Genomic DNA, 27,912 nt, shown 5'->3' on the forward strand with positions numbered 1-27,912 from the left:
TTCAGGAGCAAATCTCCGCAAACTGCGGGCCTCCGCCCCCTATGCTAATGACGCCCGCCCCCCTCGGGCGCACCCCTCCGATGCCTGCGAGCCCCGCCCCGTATGCTAACGAGCTCCCCCCCGCCGCGCAGCACCTCGCCGTAGCCTGCGGGTCCCGCGCCCTACAATAATGAGCACCTGCCACCCCTCGAGCTCACCTAGCCGCGGCCTGAGGGTCTCGCTCCCTATGCTAATGAGCACCCGCCTCTCCTCGGGCGCACCTCGCCGCAGCCTGAAAGCCCCGCCCCCTATGCTAATATGCTCCCTTTCCCACAAGGCAGCGCGCCGGTTCGGACGCGGCCGGCTACCGAGCCCTTTGTGAGGGCGTGAGCTGCGCCTGACGGCGGCACCATGAGCGTCTCAGGTGGGGCGCCCGCGGCGTCCGCCAGCTCTGCGCCGCCCACGCAGGAAGAGGGCATGACGTGGTGGTACCGCTGGCTGTGTCGCCTGTCGGGGGTGCTGGGGGCAGTCTGTGAGTACCCGGTCCGGGAGAGGGGGCCAGCCCCGCCGCGCATGCGCGCCCCGCCCCGCCCCGCCCCGCTCCGGCGGCCCCAGGGGAAAGGACCCGCTGGGGGTCGGGGGCCTGCCGGGCGCCTCCCGGGGCGGAGGAGTGGCGGGGCCGCTGGCAGCCGGCGTCCCGGGGTTACCATGGTTACCATGGTTACCGGCTCGGGCTTGGGCGCCTTGGTACCCTGAGCTGGGCTAGCGCTTCTGGGAACATTCCCCGAGGGACCAGAAACCCCAGGGCGGGGGGCACCGGCCTGGGGCACGTGACTGAGCCCTTCCCTCGCCCCCCAGGGGCTTTTGTGAGACTTTCTCAGTGATGCTCACGGAGCGCATGCCCACCTGTCCCGTAGTAAGCGTCAACTGTTGACTTGGGCGTAGGCGACGGCAGCCACGTTGCTAACCTTTGGGCGAGGATTGTTTATAAGGGAGGCGGGTGCACGGCTAGCTAGATTTCTGGCAGGAAGCCACTGGGCGGAAGTTTGCTGAGGGTCAGGTGGTGTCAGGGCATAGGTGGCCCCCGAGGGCCGCGGGGCAGTGAGCTGAGGGCCGGGCCTCTCCCTGGGTCCTCTGTCCGCTGTCAGCTCTCCCCGTTGCTGCTGCCTTAGCCGCCTATCACCGGCCCTCCTCCCCTTCTCCGTAAGCATCCCAGGCACAGACCCTGACCTTAGGCTCCCAGGGAAGCTAGGCTCTTAAGCGCAGCCAGAAAAGGACAAAGATGGAGGCAGGTCTGCTCCAGGAGTGAATGGAAGCTGTACAGCTGGCCTTCCAGGGAAAGACAAGTCTGTCTGAATGATATCCTTTCCCTTCCTGTCTGCCCTCAACCTTGTGAATAACTGGAGTGGGCAAGGTCTTATAGAATGTCTGTCGAGGATGTCTGCAGGGTTTAAACACTGGCACAGAGGGCTAAATCTGGGCCTGGGCAGGGCAGACCCCATCAGCTCTCCTGCCAGAATGACCATCTTTTCACTTTAGGTTCCACAGCCTTTCCAGGTGGGTGGAGGGTGGAAGGAGGTTGAGGGTGGAGGGATGTTGAGGCAGAAGGGTGCGGGGCTAGGAGTGTGCTGCCCTTGCTAGGCATGCCCTTATCCGGAGGCAACTGGATACAGTAGGGCAGGCCCTACCCCCAGATCACAAAGAGGCCCCAGGTTTGTGCCACTGCTCTTCAGGGCAAGTACACTTTTGACTTTGTAGGAGAGACTGGTGGGCTTGAAGTTAGGCATTGGTTCCAGTCCTCTCATGTCTGGTTAGCTGTTTCCCCCGCAGATTAGGGTGAGCAGTGCAGACGGGTGACATGGTTAGTGGTGAGAAAGGAAAGGTCCTGACTGTGGCCTGTAGGCCACACCTCCTTCCTTCTTGGTCAGTGACCCTGCCGACTCACAGATTAGCCCTGGAGTCTTATTCAGTTCTTTGTCTCTCAAAGTGAGGTGCCTGTGCCTTTCCCGGGAGTACCTGGGGGCTCTGTTGGGTCTACAGATGAAGCTTCAGGAGAAACCTGTGGCATTGCCCTGAGTTGTCAGTTGCATCTGCAGAATTTTGGGGGCACGGTTATGTGAATATTAAATGCTGTATTCCAGGGTAGAATGCAAAAATGCAGCGTGTTTTAGAGATGCAGCAGGAATTCAGACAAGGGTTGTGTGCCTGGCTGGTCCTTGGGGTAAGGTTTTCCTCCTCCAGGGTGAGGGGATCAGAGAGAGGAGCTGAAGAGGGTCTACCCTGGGTCCTGAGAGCATCTGGAGGTGATATCTTGGGAGGGGACAGGATTGTATGGTGACAGCCCCCTCACGTGGAAGATATCAGCATTGAGGTCCCCAAGTGGACATCCTCCAGCCCTTTATTGCTAAAGGATTCCTGGCTGGAACCTGCTGGTCTGGGTTGACACCTGGTCCTCCCCCAAGGCTGGCTGTGAGTTGGACAGCTGGGGTAGGGTTGGAGCTGGAGGCCAAATGCTGACTGCAGCAGGAAGCACAGCCGAGCTGTCAGGTGAGGCCAGGCACAGCAGAGAGGCAGGGAGCCGTGTCGCCCTTTGGGCACTCTGCTGGGGCAGGCAGGCCCCTTTGCACCTGTGGTTCTGGAACCCCTTGCTGTCTGAAGGCAGATGTCTAAGGCTGTGCTGAGGAGCAGTGCAACGCTTGAGTCCTTTGTTTTAGAAGGAGACCCTGGGGGCCCACGAAGCAGTCCCACTGCAGTTCGGCTCACTTTATCTGGCTTCCTTGCCTGCTGTCTGCATAAGGTTACCTGGGAAAATGGAAAACGGCAGAATTCCAGACCCAGGTGGAGGGATCAGGTGCAGAGGAGCTGCTGCAAGTTTAATGAGCTGGTTGCTAATTGCTGCCTCCAAGGCCCCCGCTCAGCGATGGCCTGGGCTTGCTCCCTGCCCAGCAGCCAGCTCCCTGGACCCTCCTTGAAGGCTCCTGGAGTTCCTGGTGAAGCCGGGCTGCAGGCTGTGGGTAGAGGAGGGAGTTGGGTGCAAGAGACCCTGCTGGTGAGGTGCAGCAGGGAGGCGGGGAGGCAAGGCTGCACATCTGGGCATCAGAGAAGCCACGCTCTGGGCTGGAGGAAGACGCCCCCTCCCCTTCCTGGCCTCATGGCATTTCAGCGGTGTGTGGCTGGGCTGTGGGACTTGCTCACGTGCAAGAGGAGAAATGGACCTCGGCAGATGAAGATAGCATACCAGTGGCACAGGGCTGGTGAGGAAGTTAGAGCTGGAACTGCTGCTCGGTCTTACCTGGTTCCCATCTCTGTTCTGAGAGAGGCACCCGTTGTCCCAACCAAAATCCAAGCCACATTTTCTGAGTCAGAGGACTTCCTGTGTGGCTGGCCCTGTGAATGGTGACAAGTGACCCTTGCCAAAGGCTGAGTCTTGGGAGAGCACTGGCCTGAATCCTTGAGGGACATTCTCTCTTTAATCCTCCTTTAATCCTAACCTCCCTTTGAGGTGGATATTGATGTAGCTGGGGTCAAAGGGCCAGCTCCTCTGAGCCCTGGAGCGGAGAGAGGGTGCCGTGAGATCCACCTGCCACCTTGCTGCCACCTTGCTGTGGGGCCTGGGGCAAGCCGCTGCACCTCTCTGCATCTCCTCACCTACCTCAGATGATAGAGGGCAGGCTTCTGGGTGCTGTGAGAACTGTGTGCTGAGCATCCGCAGAGACTCTCGTCCTTTCCAGTCATCTCCCGAGGCTGCCATCCCAGCGGGCTCCCCCTGACTCCTTGCTGACTCCTGCCCGTCTTTCTTGTTTCAAGCTTGTGCGATCTCTGGCCTCTTCAACTGCATCACCATCCACCCTCTGAACATTGCGGCCGGCGTGTGGATGATGTGAGTAGCACATGGCCATCCTGCCCCAGGGGTCTCGCTGGTCGGGAGTCTGTGGGACACCTCCTGGGGCAGAGGAGTGGCAGGGGCCGTGGGAGCGGGCATCCTTGTGGTTGCCATGGTTACTGGCTCCAGCCTGGGCGCCTCAGGGCTTGTGGGTTTCTGGCCACAGCATGGGGCTTCTTCCCCTTAATATCCCCACCACGTTTGGTTTCCTAATGAGAGGTCAGGGTCCAGGGAACGCCCACCCTGGCCTTCATCCGGTGCAGGGGCGAGGCCATCAGTGCTCCAGACATTTCTGGAGCATCCGCTGAGACTGCAGATGCCAAGTCCACTACACTGGGGCCCTCGCCCTCTGGAAGCTCCCAGGACTGGAGTGGGGAAGGCCGTTTGTTGGGGCTGGCTGAGGACTGAGTTGGATGGTCCGCTGGGAGAGGACGCTCTAACTCGGAGCTGTGCTAAAGATAGATGGGAAAGGCGGATCGGAGTTGTCATGGGAACCCGCGGTCAGAACACCCTCATGTGCGTTCCATGCCCACCTCCTGCCAGGGTGGCGCCATCCCGTCAGAAGGGAAGGTGGGGTGAGGGCAGGCCCGTGCGACTTGAGGCACATGAGAAGTGGCTGTGACCAGGAATTGACTGTCCTCGTGGGGCTTGGTGCCTTGAGGGGCACAGAGTTGGACGCGATTCAGATCCCGTCCTCAGTGACCTATGGCCAGTGGAGAGCCTCGGGGGCCTGCTGTGGCGGGGTCCCCAGCGCCTGTGCTGGCCAGTGGTGGATAGGGAAAGGGGATGGACAGAGAGGCGCCTGCCCCAGCTTCAGGGGGTGGAGTCGGAGCCTGGCCGAGTTTGAAGTGGAAGGGGCTGGCCCAGCACAGAGTGAGCCAGTGCTTGGAGGCCTGGTGTGTGGGAGGCTTGGGGCGGGATGCAGTGGTTAAGAGTCGCAAAGAGAGTGCCTGCCCCGGGCTCGGGGTGGCTCTTGGGTGTCCTGAGCCTGCATTTCTGTTACACAGGCATAATGATGGCACTTTTCTCCCAGGTGTGGGGACAGACAGAAGGGCCTGGCCCAGTGTCTGGTAACTGATTGTTACCCACGCATAGAGAATACCATGACCACAGCAGACACCCTCCATCACCAGTGGCGTAGCTGTTCCCACCTCAAACATGGGGCTGGACGCAAGGACTTGCTAAAGTTCTTCCTCCCCAGTGTGGGCTTCCCCTGGGTGTCCCTGGGCCTGGGGCCAGTGGCATCGGGTGTGTGGGCAGCTCTCCGTGAATGTTTCGGGACTGCATGGCTCCAGCTCTCTGCCTCCCTGGCGGGGCAGCCTTCCTGGTGCTGGTGCCACTGACGGTTCTTGATGGCCATGGCAATAATATTAACAGCAGACAGAGGACACAGCTGCCAGTGCTCCATCTGTGGATGAACCTGCTGCAGTGTTATAGCAGTGCCATGATGTGGGGTCCTCTTTCCTCCCTCTCCCACAGGAGGAGGAGAAAGGGCAGCTGAAGCCCAGGGGCTTCCCTCTAGGAGCGTTCAGTTCAGCTGGGGAGGTGGGTGCAGGGGCAACTGGGGAGGGCTGGAGTCTTCAGCAGAGGCTCTTCAAGGGGTACAAGCAGGTGCCCTGGAGCAGCCAGGCAGCTTCCCAGAGGAGGAGGGATGGGGGCAGGAGGGTGAGAGAGGTGGCATTCCTTATGGCACCGGCACTGGGGGCCGCCCTCATCCTCCTGGGATTGTCAGTTGCTGCTTTTCTCCTGCCCTGGTCCCTGCAGCATGAATGCCTTCATCTTGTTGCTGTGCGAGGCGCCCTTCTGCTGCCAGTTCATCGAGTTTGCAAACACAGTGGCGGAGAAGGTGGACCGGCTGCGCTCCTGGCAGAAGGCTGTCTTCTACTGCGGGTGAGGGGCTACTGGGCGGGGCCCTGTGACACAGTTCCCCAAAACCCCACTGACAAAATAGGACCCAACAGTCAGGTGCGGGTGGGCAGTGTATTCAGTTCCTCGCTGTAGAAGTGTGAACCGGGATTGCCTTTGTGCACAGTGATTTACTGATAGCTGCCAAAACATGCCCCAGCGGTTCTGCACCCGGGAACTCAGCTGTCGCTGTGCTGTAGTCACTGGAAGGTTCAGAGGTTTATGAGCATGTGTGCCAGCATTCCGTGCAGTTGAGAGAAATGGGAAGCGTCTGGAATTTTGGTCCATCCACTGGGAGTTGTTAACCAGATGACAGTAGGTCTGTAGGACATGCTTCTCTGCAGCCTTTGCGAAGAGTGGGTTCATCTAGATGTCCTGGCGTGAAAGGGGAGAAGCAGGTTGCAGAGCAGAAAATGTGGTTGCCCTCTAAATACGCTTGTTCAAAATTTTCCCATTTCTAACAATGAAATCAATATGTAATACTTCTCTGAGTCATAAGATGGAACTAATTTCAGGATAAGTTTAATGCATGGAAGCTCCTAGAATAATGCCTCCAGTGCATAGGAGGCTGGCGGCAACAGTATTGATTATTGTCTAGGTTCTCTTTAGAAAGAAGTCTAGATGCAAGCTTGCTTTCCCTTCAGAGAGGCCTGGTAGTTTTGATGGTAAGAGCGCAAGCCACATGCTTACTTGTGGAGCCATCTCCTGCCGTATCTAAGTCACGAAGGACACAGGATCACAAAGCTCTTATCTATACGCAGTGTCATGTCGCTAGGGGTTTAAAAAACTGTATTTTAAAAATGCTAGCCATAATAGAAATTCATTAACAATAATTTGGAAAATAGAACAATGTTACTGGAAGCCCACTGCCTGCTAATCTTCTGATGTGTGTGCTTCCTGTCCGCAGGCATTTTTTAAAAGCCTGCTCTTAACACAGTTATAACCATTATGAATAAGTTTGTATCCTGCTTTTTTCACGTAGTGTCATGATACAAGCATTTTAACATCGCCACAGATTTTATAACATTCTTTCAATACAGCAATGTTCGTTCAGCTGGATGATTTTCTTCATTTCTTAACTGGTGTAACTCAAGCTGTGATAAACATCTGTCTGCCAAAACTTTTTCTGTGTTTATGATGATTTCCTTAAGATCTATTTTCAGGTGTGGAATTACTGGGTCAAGGATTCTGATCATTAAAAATATTTTAAGACGCGTGGCTATGTTGCTTTCCAAAGAGGTCCCTTGAGTGTCTCCCCCGCCCGCACCCCTGCCCAGGGTTGCGCACCACTTCACATTTGCATTTATCTATTCTTTATCTAAGAGGAAAAATAGTTTCCCGCATGTTCCCAGTGCATTTTCTGATTTGAAAATTTTCAAGTTTCCTTTTTAACCTGTGGGAACCTCAGTGTTCTGCTTCGCAAGTTCAGTGTGTTTTTCTGTATTAAAGATTCAATGATCCTTGGTTGTATTTCCTGCAACGATTTTTCCAGCCTGTTGTTTACCTTTAATTTTGTTTTTGTCAGAAGGTTCCCCGTTGTGGTCTTTCTTTTTCTTGGTAATTTCTATTCTTATTTTATCATTTGGAAGTTTTTTAATGACAGAAAAATCTCACAGCCACATGTCTACAAGAATGGACATTCAGGTAGAATGCAGTGGGCCATGAGTCTCGTCCTCCCGCACAGGCATCCTCCTCTAGGGAGGCGACAGGACAGAGCGCTGGTCTCCAACCTGCAGGTATCCTCCTGGCCCAGTTAGCCCAGGAATTGCTGCTGGCCTGGAAATTCCCGCCAGGATGGAGAATCAGCCCCGGGGATGCTTACGCCCCAGTGGACCCTGCCACCAGGTGACGCCAAACAGCCGTAAGATCGAGGCTGACCCTGCAGACCCCGCAGCCTGCAGCCCTCCCTTGATGAGACCCTCCCATGATGAGACCCTGTGTTCCATGTGGTTGAATTCTGGGGACTTTACCTGTGGCAATGTGGCTGGTGTTACTCTATGACTCAGTGCATTTATTTAGTGCCTGTGGTGTTCAGCATTGTGTAGTTAACATGCCTGACCTCAGACAAAGTTTGATCCCCTCTCCACGGTGGAGATTTTGAGTAACTTGCCCGCAAAGCTAGTAGGGCCTGGATGGGAAGCCAGATTCTCTGTCACAACCTCTTTCTGTCACAGCGAGGGCACTGGACCATCTCGTTACTGTTTAGCCCTTTTTGGGACCACAGACCCCTTCAAAAATCTGATGAAAGCGTTGGATCCTATTCCCAGAATGGAACAGTTTTACAGACAAGTTCAGGGCCGATCAAGGACTTTCTGAAGCTGTGTCTCAGTTGATTTTTTGGGATCCTTCCTGTGCCCTGGGTGTCTAGAAAGGGGGCTGGGCCGAGTCTGTGAAGCAGGGAAGGATGTGGTGGCTGTGTGGCCGGAGTGCTCCCCTTGACCTCTGCTTCCCCCCCAGGATGGCGGTTGTTCCCATCGTCATCAGCCTGACCCTGACCACGCTGCTGGGCAACGCTATCGCCTTTGCCACGGGGGTGCTGTACGGACTCTCTGCTCTGGGCAAAAAGTGCGTCTGCTGGGCCCAGCCCCTGGGCAGGGCCTTCCTTCCCCCCGCCGCCTCCCCTACCGAAGTTCCTCAGTGAGGAGGGTCTGAGAGTGGCTCCTTTAGCCAGTGGAGACTGAGGCAGAGGCCCCAGTGACTCATCGGTGCCTCCAGGGCTCAGCTCTAGCAGGTGAAGACAGAGGATTCACAACACTTCTGCGTGGCCCAGTCTTGCCCTGTCACGGCCTGCAGCAAGGATAGCAAACATGACTGGTGGGAGCCCCTTCCCCTCCTGGGTCTGCACTGGGCATTGTAGTCAGTTGCCACCCTCTCCTGCAGAGCCCAGACTGAGGCTGGTTCCTTCTCAGCCCAGCATCCCAAGAAGCCTGGGCCACTCTCAGAGGGGACAAGACAGGCCTTTGCCACCCCAGCAGTTGTCTCTGGGGAAATCAGAATGCCTGCAGGTCACACTTGGGTCACAGGGCAGGAACCGGGCAGTAGTCAGGAGGGCTGTGGGCGTGGGGCTGGCGCTCCACGTGACGCTGCCTCTCTCTCTCCCCAGGGGCGATGCGATCTCCTACGCTAGGATCCAGCAGCAGAGGCAGCAGGCAGATGAGGAGAAGCTCGCGGAGACCCTGGAGGGGTAGCTGTGAAGGGCTGGGCACCCCTCCCTCCCTGCCCCCTCCTCTGGCTCTGTGTGAGTCCAAGTGAGGCCTGGACTGTCCACACTGAGGCACAGCCTGGAGAGGGGCTTCTGCACCTGCCCCTACACCTGGAGTCCTCTGCTCCTTTCTCCAGACTTGCTTAAGCCAGGAGCCCCTGGCTGCTGGTGTGAGAGTCTGGGCTGCTGGACTTGAGGCAGAGCCGAGCAGAGCCTGCAGCAGCTGTGTGGACACCAGCTGGCCTTGCTCCCCCGCTGGGTGGGTCTGCAGACCTCACACCACAGACAGGGCTGCCAGTGACCTGCTGTGACCTGGCAGCAGCTTCCCCTGGAGATGCTGGTCCTGGCTTGAGGGGAGGTGCAAGTGGGACCCTGCCACCTGGGCACTGAGCAGAGGGACCTCCCCCAGCTCTCTTGGCAGGTAGAGCCCCAGGGTCCAGGACAGCCTGCCACTGCCAGCAACCTCCCACCACTGCTTAGGGTGCAGCGCCCACTGCCACCCCGCCTTCTCAAGAAGCCCATAGGGCCCCTAAGGTGCATCCCTGTACCTGGAACTGCAGCCTTGGCAGTGACCGGACAGCTGGGTGGGGGATGCTCCCTGCCGACTCCTGGAACCTTGGACAGGCCACCCCAAGACCCCTCAGCTGCCCCTGCTCCCTGGGCCTGCTAAGGCCCCTAGGTCCTGCCCATCACCACCCTCCCCGGCTGGCCTTGGTGCTAAGGAAGTGGGGAGAGCAGGCTCTCCCTGGCCTCACTGAGGGTGCCCACCCTCTCCCTGGTGTGGCCCCATCATGTCAGCCGCAGCCTGGCCCCGTTAGTGGGTCAGTGGGTCTGACCTCAGCACCCACTCAGGTTCTCCTGCCGGCCTGCCCAAGCACTGCCCTCAGGGAGCTTCTGCCTTTTAAGAACTGGGCAGAGGCCACAGTCACCTCCCCACACAGAGCCGTCCTCACTGCCCTGGGTGCCAGGCCATCTGGAGCCAGGCCTACCCAGGGAGGACACGGAGAGCTGGCGCCCGGGAAGTGTATCCCCGTATTCCCTCTGCCCCGTGGCCTCAGCCCGCTGGCCTCTCTGACTGTGAGGCTGGCTCTTGGCCGTCGGGCAGGTGCCTGGTCGGGCCTGGCTTAGCCCGGGTGGGGCTTGGCAGAAGCGGAAGGGTATGGAAGATATTCCATCTGGGTCCGACCCCAGGCTGGGCCTGTGCTGAGCTTCGGGAGCAGAGGTACTGGGTCTTGCTAAGTGGACTGTTTCCCAGGAACACCTCTTGGGCCCATCTGCGTCTGAGGCTGGGAGTGGCAGGCTGGAGGGCCGAGTGTGGGGTTCTTTGGGTCCTGCCCAGTACTGCCCTTGGGACTTGTCTGTGGGCTCCTGGGTCAGCAGCACCCCCGGGAGTCTGGCCAGCTGAGCCCCAGGGTGGCAGGGGCATTACAGCCTGGTGGACACGTGCCTTCAGGGTTCCTCCAGGGCCACTTTCCTCAGGCCAGTGCTGGGTTCAAAGGGCTTGTGTGTGTGTGTGTATATGTATGTGTGCGCGTGCACGCATTTGTCCCATGTATGCAGTGAGCGAGACCTGTCTACCTCCCACGAGAAGCAAGGGCTCTGCCCGCCCTCTGCTCATTCCTACCCAGGTAGTGGGGCCCCGGGCCCCCTTCTGCCTGGCCTGCCTGCTGCTGCCCCTGCCAGAGGGGCCTCAGTGACAGCCAGAGACAGCAGGAGAAGGGTTGGCTGTGGATCAATGAAGGCTGCCCCTGTGCCCTGTGGGGAAATGGTGGGTGCACGGCTGGATGCAGAGGTGGAAGGCCCTCAGCCACAGGCCAGAGCGGGCGGGTCACCTGTCCCAGGTTCCCAGCAAGTCTGCAGCTGTGCGGACCTGGGGCCTCTGACCCTGTCTCCCAGGGAGTACACTGTCCAGCAGGGGCCCTGCCTTGCAAGGAACGTCTCTTCCAGCAGCCAGGCCACTCCTGCCTCGTCTGGGCTGTGTGTGGCGCTCTTTCCCCCTTGTCTGCACCTCTGTGTTGTGTGTGCGTCTTGAGCAATAAAGCGCGGCCGTGGCTCGCGTGTCTGTCCTCACTCCCTTCTGCTTTCGTGCCTGTGGGTGTGTGTGGAAGCCAGGCAGGAGCTGCTGGCCGAGGAAATAACTACAGGTCCTGTCCCGAGGCTGCCTCTGGCATCACAGACAAGGAAAGTGACCTGCCCAAGGTCACATAGTTAGGAAGAGGAGCCTGTTAAGGGCGGGCCTCACTGTGGGCTTCCCCTCACAGCAGCCTCTTCCCTGCCCTGCTTGGCTGTGGATCAGCAGTCAGTGGCCCTGGCAACCTTGGCTGGTTCGGGTCTAGCCTGGCTGCTGTGGGGGCTCCCCTCCTGGAGTAGACCCCACTCTTTCCTCGCTAGGGCTACAGGCCCAGTTCCTTTATTTTTATAAAAGGGTGAACACAGTTTGCGGATAGGAGCTGCCTGTTCCCAGAGGTTGGGCTGGGGCAGGAGGAAGTGGCCACGCCAGGTCCTTTGCCCTGGCTTTTTTTTTTGGGGGGGGGGGCAGGGGGAACGGAGTTTCACTCCCGTTGCCCAGGCTGGAGTGCAATGGCATGATCTCAGCTCATTGCAGCCTCCACCTCCCGGGTTCAAGCAATTCTGCCTCAGCCTCCCAAGCAGCTGGAACTACAGGTGTGCGCCACCACACCTAGCTTTTTTGTATTTGTTAGTAGAGACGGGGTTTTACCATGTTGGCCAGGCTGGTCTTGAACTCCTGGCCTCGGGTAATCCGCCTGCTTCGGCCTCCAAAAGTGCTGGGATTACAGGCATGAGCCACTGCGCCTGGCCTGCCCTGGCTTTTGAAGTCCAGGATGTTCCCTGTGGTGTCCACAAGACTTGGGGGGCAGAGCCGGGTCTTCCTTGCACAGCCAGATGCCACCAGATCAGAACTCGATGATATGACTACGTTACTTGGCTGCCTCCAGCCTGGTCCTCTCAGTCCTCCCCGTAGCCTTCTGTGGGGTGTGTCCTTCACACAAGGGTAAAGGACTAGGTCTGAGGTCACCCAGTAGGGCCGTGTCCCTGGACGCAGGGTTGTGTGCTCTCCTCTGGCCCATGGCTATGTGCAGCACTGCGGGCCGCCTGAGCTGGGGCTGCGGCTGGACAGCAGTGCTACCTGTCCGGAGCCAGGGGCACGCGCTGCTGAGGCCCCATCACGCTGCTCTTCCTGTGCTCTGGCTGGTGGCAGGGATGACTGCTGCCTCTTGGTCCCAGGGTGCAGGATTGCAGCCAACACAGGCCCAGCCACTGGGGGTTTGGCCCCCTCCAGGCAGGGACCATGACCTAGCGCAAGAAGGACCTTCTCCCCGTGCGGAAGAAGGACTCGATCTGCTCCAGGGACCGTCCCTTGGTCTCGGGCACACAGCAGCCTGTGAACACCAGGCTCACCAAGCAGATGGCCGCGAAGAAGAAGAAAGGCACCTGGAGGCCGAAGGCGCTCTGTGGGTGGAAAGCGGGCCTGGGTCACAGGGAGAAGATCCAGGGTCCTCCTGCCCCAGGCGGAGCTCATGGGCCCTGCTGGTAGCAACCAGCCGTGTGGGGCCTCATCTGGTCCTTCCTGTGTTCAGAGACAGCTCCCCTACACCAAGGCTCCCCCACTGCCCCCAGGACAAATCCAAAGGCTTTAGCCCCCTGTTTGTGGCCCTTGAAGTCTGCATCCCATCTGCCCCTCAGCCTTCCTCAGAGGCTGGGCCCTCTGGCCTCAGCTCAGGTAGCCCCTCCACACCCCTTACCCAGCGCTGGTGTCCCAGCTGTTCCACGCCGCAGCCTACAGGAGGCCCGCCCCACAGCCTGGTAGGCACGCAGGTTCTTGGACCCTCTAAGCTGATGGACTCACTCTGGGTTGCCTGCCCTCCCGCAACCCCACTGAGGGGACCACTGCAGGGACAGGTTAGGCGCTGGCCTGGGCTGCCCTAGCCAGCTTCTCCCTCATGGGAACTTACTCTGGGCCTCACAGATTCTGGCTGGTCACAGGGCCCGTAGTTTTGAATCAGGAGGCAGGGGGAGTGGGAGGGGTTGGGGGGAGCTTGTGGGAGGGGAAGGGGGTAGTGTGGGGGTGCAGCTGAGACCCAGTGCCCAGGAGGGCGGGAGATAGAGCACGGTGGGGAGGTGGTCTTCCTGGGCTCCTGGCAGGGTTCTGGGCCATGTCCTGCCCTGGCCTGGGAGGTAACCTGACTTCTCAGAACAGTCTCCTGAGCCCGTTCCTGTTTCTCGTAATGAAGAGCCTTTGTCGGACTGTCACGTGACCACTCTGGGGCCTCTGAGTTCAGGGGGTGTGTGCTCATCTCCTAGCATCACTGAGAGTTAGGGGCCTGACAGAGCTGGCCTCAGCATAGCCCCTGGCACTGAGAAGGGTCCTGGTCAGTCAGAGAGGGCCTGGGGGCCCGGGGCTGAGCACTCACCACCACTGGCAGGAAGGACTTGGTGAGGACGAAGGCGGTGAGCCAGCTGGCCAGCACGCAGAGCCCCGAGGCCACGCCACGGGCCCGTAGGGGCAGGACCTCAGACATAAGCAGCCAGGTGATGGGGCCCCAGCCCATGGCGTAGCCTGCTCGGAGGAGGAGGCAGGCTGAGGCCCTGTGGGGCGACTGGAGGCGGCTGTGTCTGTCTCCACTGAGCTGCTGGAGACCCCCTTCTCCAGCCACCCTGGACACATCACCCATCCCTTAACACCCGAGACAGCCTGCCCCCTGAGCCACCGCCACACCTACCCATAATGAAGAACATGGTGGCCAGCAGGGGCACCAGGGTGAGGTAGCCAGCGGGTGCTGCCGGGGGCTGCGCCAAGTTCCCCCAGGACTCACTTTCCAGGCCCGCAGTGCTGTTGGGGCTCAGAGGCCTGGGGCCAAAGTGGATGTACAGCCCCAGAGTCAGGTTGGCAGCAAACATGATGGCCGCTGTGGACAGACAGGTGGCCTCGTGGGGCCAGGACCCTCTGAGCCAGCTGTTTTTCTCAGAGTTCTTTCTGCAGAGCCCCTTGATACTTGTGTGGTCCAGCCCGTGTCTGGGACTAGAGACCCCTGGCAGGGCAGCAAGCTCTGTCTCCAGCCACGTGTCAGGCTCCCACCATGCCCACCACGGAGTGTCACAGCCAGTGTGTCCACTCGGAGCCCCAGTGGACCTTTCTGGAGCCACTGGCCTGGGCCAGGGCCCCGCTGATGCTACGGAGGCAGGTGCCCTACAGTTCCCAGACACACAGCCCCACCCCAAGGCAGGCCTGCACACCCAGCCCAGCCCCGACCCATGCGGAGGAGTGGGGCAGGAGGGCTGGCTGCAGGGTGCTTACCTGAGACGAAGAGCAGCACCTTGCGGCCAGCGAGGTCCATGGTGAGGGCAGCGATCAGCACAGACAGGAGCCGCACAGCCCCAACGATGGCTGCGTCATCCTTCGGGGGCTATGGGGAGGGAGGCCACCAGGGTTGAGGGACTTACCTGCTGTTCCCGTCCCCCTCCAGGACCCAGCTTGTCCCTGCTGGCACTGCAGGGGCTCAGGCCAGCAGCTCAGCGCAGGACTGAGTGGCCTGGCACCTGCAGCATGCTAGGCATCTACACTGTCCGAGCCTACGGGGCCTCTTGGGCAGGCACACATCTGCTCTGCCCACCACTACACTCAGCTGGCACAGAATCCAGGCGTGATGATGACTTGCCAAACGGTGCTGTTACTAATCTCCAAATCTCATCTCACTCTGAGCCTTGGGGCAGGCCTACGGAGACGTGCTGCTGTCTTCTTCTTGCAGAGGAGGAAGTTGAGGTTCAGAAGGGAAAGTGACTTCCCTCATCAAGTGGCAGATGCCACAGGGCTCTGAACCTGGGGTCTATCGCCTCAAGGGGTCCACGTTTCTATAAAGCCGGTTTCCTTTGTAATCCCATGTATTTTATTTAATTTAAAAAACTTCTATATGTTTTTAGAGACAGGGTATCACTCTGTCACCAGGATGGAGCGCAGTGGTGAGATCGTGGCACGCTGGAGTCTCAAACTCCTGGGCTTAAGTGATCTTCCCGCCTCAGTCTCGTGTTGGGATTATGCCAGTATTTTATTTTAAAACATTTCAGCTTTTCTTAAAAACATTCTGAGAAGAGGTGAAGGCACAGGAACTGTCTCCACATGGCCCAGATCTCAGATCTTGCTGTGGCATCCCTGACACCTGGCACAGGGCAGGTGTGGGCAAGGCCGGGGGTTGGGTAAATGTAGGAGCAGGCCCTGCCTCCCAAGCCGGGCCTGCCCTGCCAGCCTCCAGGGGACCCCGTGGGTGGGCGCCGGCCGGGGCTGGGCTCTCACCAGCAGGACAGCGGTGCTGTCGAAGATGGACTGCAGGTAGACCAGGATGGGCGTGATGCCCGTCAGCTGCTGCAGGAGACGCATCAGCAAGGCCACGGCGATGGGCCGGCACACGTGGGGGGCCCGTGCCTCAGCCCACGACACTCGGCTGCTCTGAAACACAAGGCCGCCACTGAGGGCGTTGGGCCAGCCTCTCCAGCAGGCACCATCCTGCCCTGGACTGCCAGGAGTTGGGTGGGAGACCCCCCTTTTCCCTCCTCCAGGAGAGAACCAGCTTACCAGGCCACCCAGGCTCTGGGGACAGCCCCCCAACCCCAACCCAGGCACTTGGATTAGTGGGAACTACTGTGGTCCTGTCTTCCAGGAAAAGCCTCCACGGCCACACACAGCTGAAGTGTGGGAGGCGGGCCTGCCAGGCTCATGCGCACACCCTCCTGCACCTGTCTCCGGACGTTGTCCTGGATTTGCTCGAACTCCCAGTGGACGTCGGCGTCCGTCCCGCGCAGCCAGGCCAGCGCCCGCAGGGCCTCCTCATCCCTGCCCCGAGAGAGCAGGAAGCGCGGCGAGTTGGGCATGAAGCTGAGCAGCAGGATCATGACGAGCACGGGCGCCTCCCCGGCCACAGCCAGCCAGCGCCACGGCAGCAGGAGGCCTGGGGGCGAGGAGCGGGTGAGGGGCCAGGTCCAGGCCTGGTAGAGCCCTTTCCCTCTGGAGCCTCTGAATAACCTCATCTGCCCTTTAAAGTCTAGTCCAAGGGCCACCTCCTATAGGAAGCCTACCCTGATTGCCCCAGGCAGGGTGGGGCTGCAGGGATTGCTCAGCCCCTGGCACATAGTGGGAAGTCCTTGGAAAGTCTTAGGGCCAGGGCCGGATGAGGAAGGACTAGGCTGGGCAGGCAAGGCCCTGGGCCTCCACCCAACACCTCCACGCCCCTTCAACTGAGCAGCTGCATGCGCTGTGATTTCTTTTCTGTCTGGACTTCCCATCTGAGATGGCATTTGATGGAAGCTTTCTGCCGTTAAAATACAGTCTGGCGACTGTGGGTCCAGCAGAAGCCCTGGCTGCCCCAGCTAGGGACTGGGCCTGTGGCTAGAGGGGCAGGCCCTGCCTGGAGGTGCACAGCAAGGTGCTGGCTGAGTGGGGCCGGGATGCCAGATCTCTTGCCTCTCAGCCCAGGATCTGTTCTGGGGCAAATCATTCCCTTTCCACCCACGTCTACCTTGGCGGCACCCACCCCTCCCGCCAGCCTGCACACAGGAGTGCAGGGCCATACTTGCCAAGGGCGTAGAGAGACAGGGATCCGAACACTGCCATGAGCTGGGGTGTGGCCCCCAGAGCCCCACGAACGCCTGGGGGAGCAATCTCAGACACGTACACCTGCAAGACACAGCCGCCGCACCAGCTTTTGCTGAGAATGCGGGTTCCTAGGCCCGGCCAAGATGGGGGGGCGGCCCCTGTGAACCCCGGAAAGTGGGAAGTGGAGGCTTTCTGGTGGGGCTGTGTCCTGGTCATGACTCACTGCAGGACCTGGGGCGGCCTGCCTGATCTCCCTCTGTCCTCAGTTTCCCTAACTGTGAGGTGGGTGGAAGGACTTAGCTCGGAAATGAGCAGCATGATGCTGGGAAGGAGGCCCGAGGGCTCCCAGGCTCCAGGGCTGAGCAGGTGAGTCCGTGCCTCCCAGTGAGTTCTGTCTCCTCTGCTGGGCTCACCAGGCCCCGTGTGGAGTACCGGATAAAATAAGAAGGTCCCAGGGAGGGTGTCGGGCAGGGACTTCCCTCTCCTACCCATTGCTCAATGCGGATTTTCTCCAATTGAGTAATACATCTGACCAGTCAAGAAATGGGGTAGAAGGCTTGGAAAGTCCAGAGTGGGGGCAGCCGGGGACCTGGAGACAATTTCCCCCAAATTAGCTGCCCTGCTGGGGGTGAGCTGAGGGCATCCGCAGGGAAGGCAAACAATTCTCATTGCCCAAAAGGCATGGAGGCCGGGAGGCCTTAGTCAGATGGAGGCTCAGCACCAACACAGAGGCACTGGGGCCCCTGGGTGGGAAGGCCTGGCCTTACCGGGATGCAGGCGGCTGTGAGCCCCCCGGCGAAGCCCGTCAGCGTCCTTCCGAGCAGCAGCATCCAGAGGCCGTGCGCACCCGCCATGAGCGCATAGCCGGCCGCCGACGGCACAGCTGAGAACATGATGCTCAGCTTCCGGCCCAGGAGGTCGTTGAGGATCATGGCACTCAGGCCTCCGGCTGCTGCTCCCAAGGTGAACACGGACTGCAGGGGAAGGGGGTGCAGGGCAGATATGTCTGGGCACTGCGCACCCCACTCTCATCAGAGTCCAGGGACAGCTTCTTCTCTAGGCCGACCCCAGGAGCTGGTCAAGCACTTGACCAAGTCAAGCACTTGAAGCAGGGAGCCTCCTGTCTTCAAGGGACAGCCATTTGTTAGGGATGCTCAAACAAGGAGTTCTGCTCTAAGGAAGAGGCACTGCCACATATACACAGTGGTTCTGTCCAGCCTGATGTTTAAATGTCTAATATTTTAATACAGGAGAATTCTGTGACTTGAAGGCCCTGGGCTTTAAGATTTGGAGGTTCTTAAGTTCCCTGTACAGCAGCAACTGGGACCCCCTCTGGACTCTGCTAACTGGTAGTGGGACCTGGGCACATTGCCCAGCCTGTCTGAGCCTCAGTTTCTTGGGCTGTCTTACGGGGAGAGTTCTACCTCGTGGGGTTGGCCCTGGGAGTCAATGAACGTTCAGTGCCCAACACGTGCCTGGCACATAGGAAGTGCTCAGTAAATCTTATCTTAACTACTATGTTGTAACTACATCTGAGGCTATTAAGATTGTAATTCTAGACTCTGGGACTTTGGGATCTTCCTCTCCATCAGCCCACAATCTATCCTGCAGACCCTCCTTGCCCCAGCCAGTGCCTCTCCCCACTGACACCTGATACCCTTGCCCCCATCCAGCCAACTGTGGGTGTGGGGACCTGGGGAAGCCTCAACCCTACCTAGTGTAGACCCTGACAGCCACCTCCCCACCTGCTCCTTCCTTCACCCTCTCCACTGGCTTTCAGTTCCTCATTTCAGAGGAATCCTGTAGCTTTACCCCACCCACCAGTGGCCTAGATGGCTGGGGGCCGGGGGAGCCCTGGAGGGGCTCCCAAGGTGGAGAATTTGGGAGGTCCCTAGCTGGGGACAAGGCTCAGCAGGTCCCTGCTCCCTGCACCCACCCTCCTCCGAGGATGGTCCTTACCCCGAACCAGGATGCCTGGGATTTGGTCAGATGCAGGTCGGGATCCAAGGAGTGCTCCAGGGCTGGGATGACAGGGGATGTGTAGACCAGAGCATACCCAAAGCTGAAATTGCCGAGCACTGCGGCGAAGGTGGCCAGGAACACCCTTTTGTTCTGCAGGGCCCTGGTGATGGTGGCGGACAAAAGGACCAGGGTCTCTGAGACCCTCCTCCAGGAACCATTGCCTTTTCTGAACCCAGTGGCTGCCCAGCTCAGCGGGCAGTGCTGGGGAGGCCTGGGTCCAAGGCCATTCAGGTTCCCAGGGCCTGAGCCCCAGCTCCCCTGGGAAATTCCCAGGCCATTGTTAGCTCATCGCCGTGGCTGAGCCTCTGGTACTGGGGCCTTTTCTCCGGAAGAGGAGGCTCTGGTTCTGCCCCCAGGTCTGCGGCTGGAGGCTTGCTGTGTGACCTCAGGCAGACCCCTTGCTCGCTGGGGCCTCAGTCTTCCTGTCTGTGGCAGTAGGGGGCTGGGCCCGGTACTCCCGTGGATCGTTCCTTCCCTTAGAGGGACCGGTTCCTTAAATAGGAGTAGCTTGTCCGGGACAGGAGGGAGCCAGATGGCCCCTCGGTGGCGACTAGGTCAGGGGAGGCCCAGGGTGGGAGCGCGCCGCCGGCTGGAGGGAACCAGAGCCACCCCCAGGCCCCACCCCCAGTCCCCAACCCAGCGACTCTCACCCGACCCGCGCCCTGTCCCCTGGCGACGGGGGCGGCTTCTCGGGGAAGGTGTCGTAGTCCGGGCCCTCGGCTCCCAGCAGCGGCTCCTGCATGGCCGGGTCTCTCTCCGGGCGAGCGGAGGGCGCTCAGACTGGAGCAGCCGCACCGGGCCGCAGCTCCACCGGCCAGGCCCCGCCCCTCAGTCGCGATTGGCTGCGGGATGGCCCTGCAGTGCCGCGCCGGCCAATGAGGCGGCCGCACGCTGTCCTGATGCTCGGATGCGGACCCGGCTTCCCAGGGCGCGGCCCGCACCGCGTGCGCACCCAAAGGTCCCGCCCCCGAGACAGGATGGGGGTCCCAGGGCGGAGCCCCTGCCAGATAGTCCGGGGTCCTCGCGGAGCGCCGGGAGCTGCTCACCCGGCCCGGGTCTTGCAGGCGTGACTGCGGCAATGCGCGCAGGCCCCGTCGTACCCGCTCCCGCGGGGTGGAAACCGAGGCCCAGAGAGGTGAAGCCGCTCGCCAGGTCACAGCGAATGCGCACCTCGCTCCGCCTTATGCTCTAGCTCTCCCTGTTGCGTGGCGTCTCAGGGCCACCTCTGCCCTGGCTCTCCCTGGCACCAGGGAATCGCGGTGTGTCAGGGCAGCAGCGGATGTGCGGGACGAAGGAGGCAGGAGGGGCCGGGCGGGGCGCTGTGGGCAGCTGCAGTGGGCGAGGTCTGTATCCTCCACCCCAGGCTCTGATGGTAGAAATAACCTGAACTCGTGACACGTCACCCAGGTAGTAAGATAACATTGAAAAATAAGAAAAGCAGAAATGGAAAATTCCCGGGAAGCCCGTCCTCAAAAAATCCCACAGCAGTTCCACCTCTCTCTTTGGGCCTTTTCGGGAAGAGGACGAAATCACGCCCTGCTCTGCTGGATGGACGTGCCACACACGCTTTTAAACGGATCCTTTGTTGCTGAGTATTTGGGTCATTTCCCATGTTTAGCTATTAACGTAGTAAAGCATTTTTAAAAGTTAGAATTCCCCTTATTATGATTGAAATAAAAACATAATAGAACAATAAAGAGAATCACATCCATCTCCCGTCAGCCTGATCTTGAAGGCATTTTAGCCTCTTTTCTTCCAGTCTTTTCTCCATGTGCCTATTTTGCGTATTTGGGCCCTCATTAAATCCTGTAGCCCCTTTACATCATCGTTTTCTTGCCGTCAAGATCATAGGCTTTGGACTCAGGCACACCCGGTATAGTGATCAGGCTGCACAGTCCTCATGGCCATATATATACATATATGTATGTATTTTTACATGCACGCATATATGCATGTATTTTTACACGCATGCACACACGCACGCATTTTTACACGGATGCACACACGCATGTGTTTTCACACGCATGCATACATGTTTGTTTTACATACATGCATACATGTATGTGTTTAAATACATGCATATATGTATGTGTTTTACATGTATGCATATATATGTACGTGTTTTTACATATAAGCATATATGTATGCATTTTTACATATAAACATATATATGTATTTTTTTTGAGACGGAGTCTCGCTCTGTTGCCCAGGCTGGAGTGCAGTGGTGCAATCTCAGCTTACTGCAACCTCCGCCTCCCGGGTTCAAGTGATCATCCTGCCTCAGCCTCCCAAGTAGCTGGGATTACAGGCATGTGCCACCACGCTTAGCTAATTTTTGTATTTTTAGTGGAGACGGGGTTTCACCATGTTGGCCAGGTTGGTCTCAAGCTACAGACCTCGTGATCCTCCTGCTTCAGCCTCAGAAAGTTCTGGGATTACAGGCGTGAGTCACTGCAGTTGGCCTTCTCTTTTTTTAAAATGTATTTTTTTCTTTTACACTCAACTTTAGGCCAGGCACAGTGGTGTGTGCCTGTCCCAGCATTTAGGAGGCCAAGGTAGGAGGACTGCTTGAGGCCAGGAGTCTGATACCAGCCTGGGCAACAAAGTGAGACCCTGTCTCTACAAAAAACTAACACAAATTATCCAGGTGTGATGGCGAGTGCCTGTGGTCCCAGCTACTCGGAAGGCAGAGGTGGGAAGATTGCTTCAGCCCAGGAGTTTGAGACTGCAGTGAGCTGTGATCACACCAAAGCAGTCCAGTCTGTTGTGTGCTGGAGTGAGAGAGAGAGCCTTCTTGAAAAAATAGCCGGGCGCGGTGGCTCACGTCTGTAATCCCAGCACTTTGGGAGGCCGAGGCGGGCAGATCACAAGGTCAGGAGATCGAGACCACAGTGAAACCCCGTCTCTACTAAAAATACAAAAAATTAGCCGGGCGCGGTGGCGGGCGCCTGTAGTCCCAGCTACTCAGGAGGCTGAGGCAGGAGAATGGCGGGAACCCGGGAGGCGGAGCTTGCAGTGAGCCGAGATCGCGCCACTGCACTCCAGCCTGGGCAACAGCGTGAGACTCCGTCTCAAAAAAAAAAAAAAAGAAAAAAAGAAAAAATAAAATACAAGAAAAGTCAACTTTGTTAAAGCTACAATTTATATACAGTAAAATGAATCCATTTTAAGTATAGGTTGATGAGTTTTGACAATTGTATAACCCCGAACACCCCCAATCAAGATATAAAACATTTCCACTGTTTCTTTCTTTTATCTTTTTTTGAGATGGAGGCTCACTCTGTTGCCCAGGCTGGAGTGCAGCGGTGCGATCTTGGCTCACTGCAACCTCCGACTACCGGGTTCAAGCGATTCCCCTGCCTCAGTCTCCTGAGTAGTTGGGATTACAGGCGCCCACCACCACACCTGGCTAATTTTTGCATTTTTAGTAGAGACAGGGTTTCACTGTGTTGGCCAGGCTGGTAGCTGGGATTATAGGCACCCACCACCACACCTGGCTAATTTTTGCATTTTTTAGTGGAGACAGGGTTTCACCGTGTTGGCCAGGCTGGTCTCAAACTTCCAACCTCAGGTGATCCGCCCGCCTTGGCTTCCCGAAGTGCTGGGATTACAGGTGTGAGTCACCACGCCCAGCCCATTTCCACCCTTCTAGAAGGTTTCTTTCTGCCTGTCTGAAGTCAGCCTCCTTTCCCTGCTCACCAGTAAACGATTAATCTGCTCACCAGTAAACTATTAATCTGCTCACCAGTAAACTATTAATCTGCTCACCAGTAAACTATTAATCAGTAAACTATAAATCTATTAAGCTTTCTGTGACAATAGATTAGAGTGGTCTTATAAAGAGAACCTATGTGAAGTATTCTTTTGTCTGCCTTCTTTTTTCAGCATGTTTGTGAGATTTATCCATATGCCGATTTTCAGTGATGTGTCCTTTTTTGCAGCCGCGTAGTGCAGTGTTTTATGGATGCAGCACAGTTTTTTTGCTAAAAGAATGAGCCGGTGTGAGCCCTCTTGCACAGAACCATTTAACACCTTTTTTTTTCAGACAGAGTCTCGCTCTGTCACCCAGCCTGGAGTGCAGTGGCGCCATCTCAGCTTACTGCAAGCTCCACCTCCTGGGTTCACACCATTCTCCTGCCTCAGCCTCCTGAGTAGCTGGAACTACAGGTGCTTGCCACCATGCCCAGCTAATTTTTTCTATTTTTACTAGAGACGGGGTTTCACTGTGTTAGCCAGGATGGTCTCGATCTCCTGACCTCGTGATCCACCCGCCTCGGCCTCCCAAAGTGCTGGGATTACAGGCGTGAGTCACCGCACCTGGCCCTGTTTACCAGCCTTTTAATGTTAAAGGTTGGGTGGATGAACCTGAATTTGTCATGAATCTTCTGTCATGGGCATCAAAGCTGTTTCGAACTGTAGGGGTAGAATCTGTTTCCTCACCCATTATTACAAGACCAGCAGATCCACGTGCCTGCTCCGCAGTGACTCCATGACACACCAGTGCCCCACGGCAGCAGGGTTCGCAGCAGGGAAGAGGTTAGTGATTGCAGGGCACGAGCAAGGAGATAGGAGGAGACCCCATGCCTGGCCCGTGTCAGTAGTTTCATTGGTACACAGGACCCAAAAGAACATCTCAAATGGAACCTTTGTCTGGGAGCGGTGCCTCCCACTTGTAATCCCACCACTTTGGGAGGCCGAGGTGGGCGGATCACCTGAAGTCAGGAGTTCGAGACCAGCCTGGCCAACATGGGGAAACCCCGCCTCTACTAAAAATACAAAGAATTAGCCAGGTGGGGTGGCATGTGCCTGTCATCCCAGCTGCTTGGGAGGCTGAGGCGAGAGAATCACTTGAATCCAGGAGGCGGAGGTTGCAGTGAGCCGAGATTGCGCCATTGTACTTCAGCCTGGGCAACCAGAGCAAAACTCTGTCTCAAAAAAAAAAAAAAAAAAAAAAGGAAACCTTTGTAATGTTCAAGTTGTTATCTATAGGGCAGTGAGGGAGAGCTGCAATCTTGTAACAGAGTCTGTGTGATTCTAATGCAACGGGCACCAAAAAACTTTGAGGTCAGTGAGCAAGTTGACCTAGTGATGGTTGCTGAATGTGCGACAAGCCTGGTTTATTCTCATTTTTCCTCCCTTCTTCTTCCTTGATTAATCTTATAAAGTTTATAGGGACGGTATCATCATCATCAGGGCCATGGGTGACAGTTCTATAACAAAAGGCAGGTTCACAAGAGAAAAGCACACCAGATTTACTTAATCAAAGCTTTAGGTGACAGGGAGCCATCAGAAGTGGAGACTCAGAGCCCAGGGAGGATGGCTCCTGTGCTTAGAGTCAGTGGAGAACGGGCAGCCATGTGGACAGGTGTCAGACGGCAGGGGATGCCTGTGGGGGTGGACTGTGGGGGTGGACTGTGGGGGTGGACTGTGGGGGTGGACTGGCGAGGCCAGCTGTGCAGATTCCCCTTGGCCTCTCTGTGCAGTGCTTCCTCCCCCGGGGATGGGGCAGAACCCTCGGAGCAAGGGTCTTACGACCCACAGTCAGACAAGGTGGGCATGGCCATCTCCTTCCCAGAAAGGCAGGGAGGGTTCGAGTCGTGTGTCTAGGTCTCATGGCTGGCTTTTGGGAGACAGGGGCTCCAGTGTCCATGACCCACCTGGGGAAGGAGGAATTCTGGCTTCTGTGACTTGCTGCGGGGGAGAAAGAGGGCAGGAGACAGGAGAGGAGGAGAAGGTTGGAGAAAGACTTGGGATGCACCAGAGGACTTCTAGTTTCCTTTAGTCCTGAATCCTTGTGCCAGGCACCCTGCTTGTGGGGATCATGGTCTGAACCCCAACAAACCGTTTTTGCTGTTAAAATTAACATGCTGGGGCCGGGTGCGGTAGATCACGCCTATAATCCCAGCACTTTGGGAGGCCAAGGTGGGAGGATCACCTGAGGTTGGGAGTTTGAGACCAGCCTGACCAACATGGAGAAACCCTGTCTCTACTAACACTACAAAATTAGCTGCGCGTGGTGGTGGGCTCCTGTAGTCCCAGCTACTTGGGAGGCTGAGGCAGGAGAATTGCTTGAACCCAGGAGGTGGAGGTTGTGGTGAGCTGAGATCACGCCATTGCACTCTCCAGCCTGGGGGCAAAAGAGTGAAACTCCAACTCAAAAAAAAAAAAAAAAAATATGGTGAACATCTTTGTTTTTAAAGAATGATTTCCTTCTGCAGGGACTGCTTTTGTGACCTCTAAAGCCTGTTTTAACCTTCTCATGGGGAAGCTCACCTTCCTCCTGTCCTTCTCTCCTGGGTCTGTGGCAGACAGGCTGCTTGGGGACCTGGCCTCTGAGGGGGTGCGGAGGCGCCCCCCAATCCATAGTGCTGAGCACACAATGGGTGTCTGGAAGCCCCTTGCTGACTTGAACTCAGAGTCCTCTCCCCTTCCGTGGCCTCCCACCCCGGGCAGGAATCTCAGTTCAGAGCAGCAGAAAGAGAGCTGGTCTGGGGGGACCCTGGCTCTGCTGTGGTGCCTGGGACAGCCACTGCCCCTTTGTGCTGGCCACACCCACAGCGAGGTCTCCCTCCTTTCCTGTCATTCCTGCTGGGCCCCTCCCCGAGGAAGGCCCCAGGGGGGGTGGGTCCTGTAGAGGAAAACTCGAGGGGGTGCACTCAGTTGCCACTGCCCGCCGCGTGTCCCTGGGGAGCACGGCAGCTGAGGGCAGGCCCCTCCAGGACGTGGGACTTCCTGTGGCTGGAAGGTGACCGAGCCTTGCACACCCAGCTGGGGTAAGAGGGAGGGGCCTGGAGTCCAGCTTGGGGGCAGGATCTGGAGGGGGCAGGGCAGAGCATCCCTGGTGCTGGTTTGCTGGTCCAGGGCACTGGGTCTTAAATGATCTGGTCCAGACTCTGCTCTGTTGCAGGGGAGGGCCTGAGGCCTGGCACTTGGAAGCTGTTTCCCAGGTCTCCATGGGGGCTGCTGTAGGGGCCTCTGCCAATCTCTGGGGCTTCTCAGGAGCCACTGGTCCCGCTGAGCCTCACTTTTCTCATCTGTAGGATGGATGTCACCTGTGCCCACCTCACAGCTGCTGTGTGGGGGGAGGGCAGTTGGCTGCGTTGATACAGTCCCTGCAGTTTGACAAAGGTCCCCCCAGACCAGTCTGACAGCTTCCCAGTTCCCCGGAAACGGGCCGAGCTGCATTCCAGGACCTGACACCAGGGCCGAGGTCTCCGAGGGGACAGTAGGGCTGCCGTGTCTTGGGAAGGTAGGAGGCGGGGAGCAGATGCCGGGGGGTGCTCATCCAACCCTTGGGGTCTCCCTCACCCCGTTTTACAGAGGAGAAGACTGAGGCTCAGAGCTGCTGCCCAGGGTCACTTCTGGGTCACCTCATGCCGCCTGCTTTGGCCTATGCCCCCCACATCAGGCCTTCCTGAGGGAGTGGACCAGAGGGACAGCAGAGGGTGGGCAGGTGGGCAGGTGGGGCCCTTCCCCGAGGAGGGCCTGCCCCTTGCCTCCTCCTTCCCGCAGATGGGCCGCCCAGGGCCCCCAGGGGAGAAGGTCTCTGGTGCCCGGCTGTCCGGTGTCCCCAATGTCCCCAGAGATGTCCCTGGTGATGTCATCCCTGGCCCTGAAGACTCGGACTTGGTGCCCTCCATGACCCTGGCTGCAGTCCTTATCCTGCTGTTCCTCCTGCTCTCGGCCTGGCTGGTGTGGGACGGGCCCTGCCAAGGCTGCTGCTAATGTGGGCTCCAGGGCAGGGTTGAAGCCTGGGCCTGGCACAGAGTTGGGAGAGGCACAGCCGGGCCTCCTAGCGACACCCTGGGCCAGCTCCATTCCACCCTTTTCCACAGCAGCCACAGCGGGACCCCAAGACTCCCCAGTGGGACCCTGGGTGGCACCAGACTCTGCCATTGAAGGCAGGGAGCGTGCTTCTGGGGACAGCCCCGGATGTTGGGCTGAGAGGCTCAGGCAGCCCCAGTGCTCAGGCAGATGGGGCTCAAATCCACGTCCTCTCCAGGCTGGCTGCAGGGCCTCGGCCCTGTCTGAATCTTTGCAAGGCCCTTTTGGGTATCGCAGATAAAGCCAAGTGACCCCTAGGTATTGGTGAAATGAGCGGGTGAATTGGAAGACGGGGGTTCTAGTACAGGCTCTGCCCGTGCTGGGCTGTGACATGGACAAGTGCCTTTTCCCACCTGGATCCTGGTTTCCCTGGTCATCCAACGGGACTCACAATACCCACTTCTGGGCCTTGTTGGGAAGGCAGGTGCTGTGGGAGGCTGGGGCTGGGCCAGGAGGATGCCATGGTCTTTGCCGCCACCAGATGGCTACAAACAGAATCGCATCATCTCCTGCATGGTCCCCTCTGGGTAGCCCAGGCCAGGACTGAGATGCTGAAGGCTTTTTATTTTTTGGTGCAGAACGTTTTGAGATTGTGGATAAACACAAATCTTGTTACCCAGAGAGAACAGATTTTTAACATTGTCTATGTATCTTCTTTCCCCAACTCCATATCTATAATCTCCTTAACAAAAGGTAATCATAGGTGGAGGTAAGTTGTGAGCCGGGCTCTCGAGTCAGACAATGCTGCCTGTGGCCCAGGCCCAGGGCCCTGGTGCTCTCTTGCCCCACAACAGTTCCATCCCTGACCTCGACATAGGAAGCAGGGAAGCATTTTTAGGGCTGGGAGGAGTGTGGGAGACCTTCGGGCTGGAAGGTTTCCTGGAGGCTCCATGACCCCCCGTCTCTCACGGAACAAGTACTTGTCAACTTTTCTACTATGGACCGGGCGCGGTGGCTCATGCCTGTAATTCCAGCACTGTGGGAGGCCGAGGCAGGCGGATCATCTGAGGTCGGGAGTTCGAGACCAGCCTGACCAACATGGAGAAACCCCATCTCTACTAAAAATACAAAATTAGTTGGGCGTGGTGGCGGCCGCCTGTAGTCCCAGCTACTCGGGAAGCTGAGGCAGGAGAATTGCTTGAACCCAGGAGGCGGAGGTTGCAGTGAGCCGAGATGGCGCCATTGCACTCCAGCCTGGACAAAAGAGCGAAACTCCATCTCAAAAAAAAAAAAAAAAATTTAAAAACAAATTCTCCTGTGTGCCAGCCCCTGTGGGGAAACAGGGTAAACAGGATCCCCGAAGGAGCTGGGATCTGACCGGGAATGGGAAAGCTGGGCTCACTGCAGTGTGTTGAGGCTGGACTGGGTAAGCAGGGCCTGCAGGAAGGGGCAGATGAGCTCTGGGGTGTAGGAGGAGTGGGCCAGGGCCAGGATCCCCAGGGAGGCTGTTCCAGGCAGAGGAACAGACTGTGGGGAGTTCAGAGGCCACTC

The 27,912-nt window shown here is 57.9% G+C and overlaps 3 protein-coding genes across 6 annotated transcripts in view; 1 reads left to right on the forward strand and 2 right to left on the reverse strand.

The window, feature by feature from the left end:
• The window catches only part of SURF4 (surfeit 4), a 308,739-nt gene that overhangs the window by 100,426 nt on the left and 180,401 nt on the right, over positions 1-27,912 (reverse strand). The window lies entirely within an intron of this gene.
• Positions 222-11,047, forward strand: CACFD1 (calcium channel flower domain containing 1). Of its 3 annotated transcripts, XM_050760222.1 has the most exons (6): positions 222-511; positions 3,787-3,859; positions 5,627-5,752; positions 8,225-8,332; positions 8,648-8,772; positions 8,871-9,019. In XM_050760222.1, exons 1-6 carry the CDS (start codon positions 391-393, stop codon positions 9,017-9,019), a joined length of 702 nt encoding a protein of 233 aa, XP_050616179.1. In that variant the 5' UTR covers positions 222-390. The 3 variants fall into 3 exon arrangements, with proteins under 3 accessions (XP_050616179.1, XP_050616178.1, XP_050616177.1); XM_050760221.1 differs by lacking the exon at positions 8,648-8,772 and having other exon boundaries at positions 244-511; positions 8,871-11,047; XM_050760220.1 differs by lacking the exons at positions 222-511; positions 8,648-8,772 and adding an exon at positions 585-3,233 and having other exon boundaries at positions 8,871-11,047.
• Positions 11,364-19,452, reverse strand: SLC2A6 (solute carrier family 2 member 6). 2 transcript variants are annotated; one of them, XM_050760511.1, is made up of 10 exons: positions 19,248-19,452; positions 18,535-18,697; positions 17,343-17,549; positions 16,557-16,656; positions 15,720-15,931; positions 15,280-15,432; positions 14,287-14,395; positions 13,712-13,897; positions 13,403-13,548; positions 11,364-12,440 (listed from the first exon to the last, which is right to left on the reverse strand). In XM_050760511.1, the coding sequence occupies exons 1-10, from the start codon at positions 19,337-19,339 to the stop codon at positions 12,285-12,287; spliced, it is 1,524 nt and encodes a 507-aa protein (XP_050616468.1). In that variant the 5' UTR covers positions 19,340-19,452; the 3' UTR covers positions 11,364-12,284. The 2 variants fall into 2 exon arrangements, with proteins under 2 accessions (XP_050616468.1, XP_050616469.1); XM_050760512.1 differs by lacking the exon at positions 13,712-13,897.

The sequence above is a fragment of the Macaca thibetana genome, chromosome 15 (genome assembly GCF_024542745.1).
Source record: "Macaca thibetana thibetana isolate TM-01 chromosome 15, ASM2454274v1, whole genome shotgun sequence".
NCBI classification, from domain to species: domain Eukaryota; kingdom Metazoa; phylum Chordata; class Mammalia; order Primates; family Cercopithecidae; genus Macaca; species Macaca thibetana.